The sequence below is a fragment of the Atta cephalotes genome (assembly GCF_000143395.1).
Source record: "Atta cephalotes unplaced genomic scaffold scaffold00002, whole genome shotgun sequence".
Lineage (NCBI taxonomy): Eukaryota > Metazoa > Arthropoda > Insecta > Hymenoptera > Formicidae > Atta > Atta cephalotes.
Window position 1 is genome coordinate 3,577,829 of NW_012130066.1, and position 8,108 is coordinate 3,585,936.

The window sequence follows — 8,108 nt, forward strand, 5'->3', positions numbered from 1 at the left end:
TATAGTATGTTATGTATAGAAAAGATAAGTTGGCAAGCGGCGTGTGGGTGATAAATGAGATAATTTCAGCATAGAATATTTATTTTTCGTATATATGTATATAATGAATTTGATTTGCTCTAAATAAGACCGTTCCAAAATAAACAGCACAATTATATATTTTTATGCATATTTATAAAAATAAAGGAGAAAATTCATAATTATTCTGTATATTGAAACCTAATAATATTCGAAGTTGAAAAAATGTTGAGAATCAGAAAAAGATAAATAGTAAGTTAGATCGAAATTAAATCTCTCATCGGTGGGAATTAAACCGACTCTAATTTAAAAAAATGAGTGACTATTAACTATTTCAGAAACTAACATGAAGTTAATCAATAGCTGAGGTGTTGAATAAGTATTAGCAGACAGTTTTCACCATTACTATTTGGCTATAGGCGGAATGTTTAGTTTGCGAATAATACGTACCCGTATTGTGCGAATGTTCATTGTTCGTCGAGTTGAGGGGTGACTCGTGTCTGGAGGGTGGCGCGGGACTTCCCCGACTTGCTGGGAGGTCGTACAGGTAGACGTCCCCACACTTCTGCGGCGTTACAACCTGCATAATCGAAAACAGCAAAGCAATTAATTTTATCCAGATTAATTACCAGAGTTCTGCGTTTTGTGTTTCCACCATCTGTACCTGTTCGCAGTTGAACATTTTTCGTCGTGTTTCGTTCATTCTATTCCGCAACAATTAACTGCAAGTTTAATTTTAATCAAAATTACTCAAACGCGTAAAAGATTAAATTAGCACATCCATTCTAATAATTCTCGAAATTAAATTACGACACTAATATATGTATAAAATTAATATATCGTCATTACATTTCTGATAATTTATATACATATAGAAATATATATATATATATATATATGTGTGTGTATATATTAACAAATATTAATTCGTGATAGTCATATACATATATATCAATATATAATTATACATACATATATTATTAATATTATATTAATATTATATTAATATTATATTTTATATATGTGTATGAATTACAAAAATTAATATTAATATTTATTATAAATTAATAGATATTGTTTATATATATTGTTTAATCTTACATTATTCACGCGCGCGCGAGGGGTTTTTGATTACAATATTACATTATATTCAATATTACATCTCAATTTTTATTACTTTTTTGTACGACGATTTACAATTAGATAAAGGTTAATAATATTCAATATATTCTTTAGATAAAGATAAATATAAAATCTTTTTTCCATTTTAAAACAATTCGCGCTAAATATGTGTATAATAATGTGTATAAATAGCATTTATATATTTAGCGAATTTATATTTTATAAAACTGGGGGGTAATATTTTAGACATCCATTTTCAGAAATAAATTGCATAATCTTTATCAATATATTACGTATAATATTAAATTTATTTTTAAAACTACGTGCCCTTTTTCGAGCTATTATTCTCGCTTAAGTAAATATAGTCATTATATATACGCCAGACATAAATGTTATCGTAGCAGCGTTAAGATTTTCTAAAACTCTTCGATCAACTTGGAAAAAGAGGAGAGATAATACCGGAGGCTAATTCGATAGACGCCACAGGAGCTAAATCCACGTGAACCTTGCTCGTGACGAAATTCGTAACGAAGTTATTTGCGCGAACGCCAATCAGCTCTGTTACTCTTTCCACTGTAAGCGATGTGACCTCGAGGATCTCGTTTGAGTGCAGCCCGCCGCAGCCACGGATTAATTCTACGAGATCGGTAATTGAGTTTCCTACGAGAATCGAGGAGAACTCGAGGGGGAAAAAAGGGAATTTCCCTATCGGCAAAATTGCTAAAGCGTCGTCCTTTCGATGAAAAACATGCCGTAAAATTCACGAGATTTATTCTGCACAAGATAACATATTATACGAAACGTTTGATAACAAATAACTCGATAACCGGTATAATAAAAACAGTCTCGGATAAAGTAATATTTTTTGCAATAATAGTTCTTCGAGTCAACAATTAAATTAAATTTGTCAGATTATTATTATTATTTCAGTTTGATTGTATTGCAAATCCGAAAGTAATTGGCGCACAATCATATCTGAAGAGAAAGAGTAAATGTATTTTAATTACATATATAAAATTGTTATTCTAATTTTGACTTAGTTGACATTTGATTTCTTTTTATCAGCTTATTGTTAGTAGGATTATATGATTTTCACCGTATCCAAATTTAATTGAATACTATTTTTCTTTGTAATTTAATATTGGAAAAATAAAAAATAAAAATAATATAACAAATGTATAATTACAAAAATTATACATGACATTGTAGCATGAAGAGATTTGAAATATTTTAAAATTAATATTTAAATTAAAATTTTATTAAGATAAAGTCATTTGAGAAATAAAATTTTCTTTTCTGCTAACATTTTTGAAATCTGTTAAAATAGCTTATTAAAAATTATTAAAATAATATATTTGATTAATTTCATATTATAAATTATACGACTGCTGGACGTAATAGCGGCGCAAGCTTGCACATTTCGAGCGTTGAACCGCTGTGCCGGGAAAATGTAATTCCGCTGATAAAACGTGAAAGCATGGAAGCCGATGCAACGGTAAATATGGGAGAAAAAGGGGTGATGAAACATTTCCCTCAGGAGAGTGTAATCTCGGAAGCTCATCGGCTGGTGCTTTGCAATAATAAAAGCCCTGCAATTCTTGCGTTACGCTTAAGCGTGCTACGCTTTTGTTATTACTCTTTTCTTTTTTCTTTGCATGTCGCGGTGTACGCGAACACAATAGCAGTTGAGAACTTCCCCTCTTATAGAATATCGAGTCTTTTTATTTCTGTAATAAAAAAATTATAAAAATTAAGAGATTGAAAGATAAAAAAATGTTTAAATACATATACAAATTTTATTTTTAAATATATTATTTTTGAAAAATATCTTAATATATTATATTAAAAATATACATGTATAATATAATATTTGCAAAAAATGATGAGGTATTCCTTTCATTCAAAAGAAAACTACATTTCTTTACTTTTGTTTCGCAAAATAATCTCAATCACATTTTTAAAATAAGATCTGTAATATGTGCAAAGGAAAGTTAGAAATATATTATAACTTATTATAATAAGAGAGAAACATCGGACACGCCCTGAAACATGAAACGGAACAGCCTCGACTACGATATCGCCGTAAAGCTTATGCGGTTGACAGCAATTCGCAATTCACCATCGACGTTCAGTTTTACGTTACCGAAGTAGAACAACCGGGATTTCTACTTACGATCGAAAGTTCTTGATCAGCGAAACTTATTGCGCATTCAAGAGAACGAGAGGAGTTGCGCATGCAAGATGCGCTTCCTCAATGTGCTCTGTCCACGGAAACGCCGAAGATACGATGGGAATCTGGGTCAGTTCTTATCGGGCAGGCAGCAAGAATCCACCCACCGAATAACACGATGCCACAACCTCGATTCCGAATCAACCCTTCCCTCCTTTCCAACAAATCATTTCAACCCCATTTGATTTGCCGATCGAGCGCGCTTGCAAGAAATCCGAAATGATTTGTTTCAATACTATCGGAATGCTTGGCTGCGAAGGCGAGATTGCATATAAATATAAATGATGTAACTATATAAAATTCTAAAACGATACGCTGATTAATTCTTATTGTATGTCATGAATATCGCGCGTTGTATATAAGAAGTTATTTTCCTTTCACTAATTATACGAAAGATCATATTGTGTCTTTACCTTTGTTTAAAAATCAGACTTTATGAGAATAATTATAACATAAAATCTTTCTGTATTTCTTTCAAAAAAAAAGTAGACATCGTTTAAAACTTTTGATTAATTAAATTGTTCAGAGCCGTCACTTTGGAAACTTTGGAATTATTCCAAGTTGGACAATATCCGATGTAAAAGCTTTTTCATCAAGTACGAGAAAATAGTACAAGATTAAGGAAACGAAACTGAGCTTTAATTCAAAATTTCAAAGTTCAGACATACAGATAGTCCAATGGAAATCCTTTTCCCGAAAGAACAGCACTTTGCACTAATTGCCCGCTGTGCGAACCCAAGTTCCTTCTTGCGAGTGCACACTCGTTGTGCATGAGAAGGTAGCCGTTACCTAGAACCAGGAAATGTGCTAATTATGCTATAACTCACTCTTGATTATAGCTTGCCTTCTATGCGACAAAGTTGAGATTACCCCTCATGATTTATGAGCGTTTTCAAGTCAAGATGAAAGCTACAAACAAACATCAGTTGTTTAAACGAGACAAATAGGAAAAATCAAAATTAACAAATATAATTTAAAAATAAGTTTATCTTTTTAATTTTCCAATCAAGAGAAGATCTTGAATGTTTAATGAATTATTTTCATATATCTGTAGTCATTTATAGTTATAAAATTGTAAAGAGAATTCATAAAGAATTAATTCAAGGTATTGTATTAAAAATGAAGATATAGATCTGAGAAGGATAAAATTATAATTGTATGTGATTCTGAAATGTTTAGGTATGGAAGACTGAATAAGTCGGTCATTAAAATAATCAGTATTAAAATGATTTGTACTCATATTAACTTAAATTATATACGTAATAATTTCTTCTTTGTAATATTTCTTTCACAAAATTTTAAATCTTCAAAAACCCTAATTAGGCTATAATATAAAAAAATATTAGGAATAAATACAAATTGAAAAGATGCAGTAATTTTTTTACCATAAGGTTATGATCACATATGTACATACATACAAGTAAAATAAAATTAAGTATGAATATAAAACAACTTTTATATTTATACCATATAAAAGAACTTTTTTGAATGAATACATAGTTTGATAAAAGCTGTGAAACGAGTTTTCAAGAATAAGTACAAAGTTAAGAAAGAATTCTTAAGTTTATACCTTATTTTATATTTAAATGACACAGAAATCAGAACTGTATTTCTGTACACGTGATTAATAGCGGATTAATCAAAATTCCCCCATGTAAAATAAAGAATAAAACGATAGATTGAATTGAAAGAATAGAACGGCCATCGAACTGCACCGTCTGCTCGTCGTGAATTAAAGCTGCTCGCGAGTACGCTATCGCGTGTTCTTTGTTATTATGAATCGAATAGTAGTACTATCGTAGTGGCGCGTAGTAGCAGAGGGGATGAAAGCGCGGGGGAGGATGCTGGAAGGTTGAGAGCGCTCGTATGCAACGTAAGGGTGCACTAGAACTAATAGGATGGGGTGGTAGTGGTGGTGAAGAATAGTCCGGAGAGAGAGGGTATACACCCTCGGTCGATACTGGGCGTCGCGGCGCTAACTGTGAAAGGCGTATTACGGGGGTGCGCGAGAGAAAGCAAGAGAGAGAGAAGAAGAGGGAGCATGAGAGACAGTGACGAATTCAGAATTCTGAAGACCCTAAGGTATCCAAGTAATTTAAATTATTTCCATGTAATTTAAATAATTTACGAAATATAATTTTTGTTGGGTAACAAAAAATATTATAAATAATTTAGGAAATAAACGAAGCTCTGAGTTTACCTTTGCTAATTTTAAATAAATAAAGTTATGAAAATTTACAAATTTTTAGATACGTTTCAAAAATTAAAATTTACTTCGCTTATTAATAGATCTGTTAGTTGCGGATAATGTAACTTTATCAATTCGAAAGTTAATTCTTTAAGATTTAATCTTAATAGATTATACATTTCGTCACATAAATGAGTGTTGCATTCTCTTCTACAAATATAAAGTAAAATAAACAATAAATTTAAAATAGAAAATCATAAAATTAATTTTTATTGTAAATGCATATGAATGTAATATATAAATTCTAATTTCAAATTACCTTTTTAATCATTTGCTTAAAATCTATGCAATATGTTATACAATTGCAAAAAATTAATAGATATTAATTACTTGATTAAAGCTTCATTAATTATAGATCCGCTCCTGACAGGAATGAAAAGAGAATGGGAGAAAGGGAGAAATAGAAGGGAAAGGAAGGAGAAAGAGGAGGTTTGGGGGAGATAGAAAGGTTTCCATGGAAACACGGAAGGAGGTTCGCCTACGGAAGCAGGACTTTCGGCTTGTCTCAGGCAGCGATAAGAATTTTTAGGCGCGACTATAGGAGTGATTTATATCGCATTTTGATTTCGCAAAAGGTGTCGCCGTAAATATAAAGAACTTGCCGAAAAGAACTTACGATAAATTTCGATCGCATTTCTGAAAAGTCAGATTTGAAAGAACGATAAGAAAAGACTACAATTTATATAGATATTTATACGATATTTAATGTAAATCCCAAAAAATTAACTTCCCATTTATTTCTTATAGAATCATTTTGAATTCATGCGAGGATCTTGTGTGAAATTCTTCGTAAAATGTTACCGCACTATATCATCAAATCTCCCCTTGTGAGTCTTCACATTTCGTGCAAACATCTAAACGTACGTGCGAACTTGCTTTACATAAATCCTGGTCCCAGCTGACATTGCATCGTGATGAATTTCGGCAACGACTGTATTTACATTAGTAAATTCACGTGCAATAGCCAGTTGCACAGATCGTGTAATACATTTACAAGACGTGAGCACCGTAGTAATCCTGTTAGACTGCTGCTTATGAAGTTCTCGCATGGAACCCGCAAAACTTCGGATGCACTTCGTCAAAAACGTGGGCAGAATAATAAAATATGAAAGAAAGATGTTCAACTAGATGTTTGAAAGCGGTGGCTATAAAACGTGTAATAATAGCTGGCTTCGTCAACTATTATTAATTAAATTTTAATCATAATTTCCACAACAAATCTTTATCGCTACCTGATCGTAAATTTCTTTACTATGAGGTATATTGCGAAATTAAATTTTAAGTAATGAGCATTAAAATCTTTTTCTCGTTTGTGCTATTAAATATTTGTCTTTATATTTTGACAAGAAAAGAAAAATGAACAAAAAAATATTATTGAAGTTATGTGATCAGATAGTAATCAAAGCTATCTACATTGATTCAGGACATAGATCGAGCTATCCCTAGAAAAGCATGTTTCATTACTTATATATTTGCATGTAATGCGGAAATGTAACCTTTCGCCTACACTAAAAGAAAAGATTGGCTGCTGTAGCAAATTAGATGATAAAATATGGCATAGCATTTTTAATTGGCTGCAGCAGCCAATTTTTTGTTACATTAGTCTATTCGCAATATAGGATTTCGATAGGCTAACACAATCAGAAATTGGCTGCTGCAATCAATTAAAAATGCCATATTTAGCCAATCTTTTCTTTCAGTGTATAAGTCAAATAATATGATTATCTCTTAGATACATCAAATGAACCATACTGCTATTAATATCAATGTTTGTTGACGCAGGTCATTGATTCTACGCGAAACTACCAATAAAAATATCAATAACCCTATCTGATTAATCAGGATGAGCGAGTGAACATCCAAGAGAGATAGATAATAAATCGCACACGATAATAGGACCTTTTATGATCCTAGTGATAGCGCGCGTATATGTGTATGTGCGCTCACGCCGGTTTATTACGCGAGATAACATCGCTTATTGTCCCTTTAATAAACGGTTGGGATGGTCTCTCGACAATCAAGAAGAAGCGGCTACTGTTGCGGCTCCTCTCGGGTCGCGGCTTCTACTTCGATCGCCTGGAGTCACTCGAAAGCATCCTGGAAGCGAGTGATTTACGCTAGTTAATCCACGACAGCCATACCGCGAGATGAAATTGGATTTCTCGTTTTATCCCGCGTTATAAATTCGCGAGATAATTTTGCACCGCGATGTCGAGACTAGTTCGTTTCGAATCTAGATTGCTTTGAGATACTCTTATCGAAACGCGCAATCTGCGTCATAGCGAACTAAAATTAGGAGTAAAAGATAGCAATATTAGTGGTTAGAAACAGAGTAATAAGATTCGAAGATAATGTGTGTGTGTGTGTGTGTGTGTGTGTGTGTGTGTGTGTGTGTGTGTGTGTGTGTGTGTGTGTGTACGTACGTTAAGTTTTAAAATTTTTAAAAATAAAATAAGTAATATTATAATAATAATAATAATAATATATATA

General features: G+C 32.0%; 1 protein-coding gene across 1 annotated transcript in view; it reads right to left on the reverse strand.

Annotated features, from left to right (window-relative positions):
* The window catches only part of LOC105620397 (enhancer of filamentation 1), a 74,562-nt gene that overhangs the window by 4,432 nt on the left and 62,022 nt on the right, over positions 1-8,108 (reverse strand). The window contains exon 4 of the mRNA XM_012201898.1: positions 469-598. Within this exon, the coding sequence (XP_012057288.1) occupies positions 469-598 (130 nt within the window). The remainder of the gene's footprint in view (positions 1-468; positions 599-8,108) is intronic.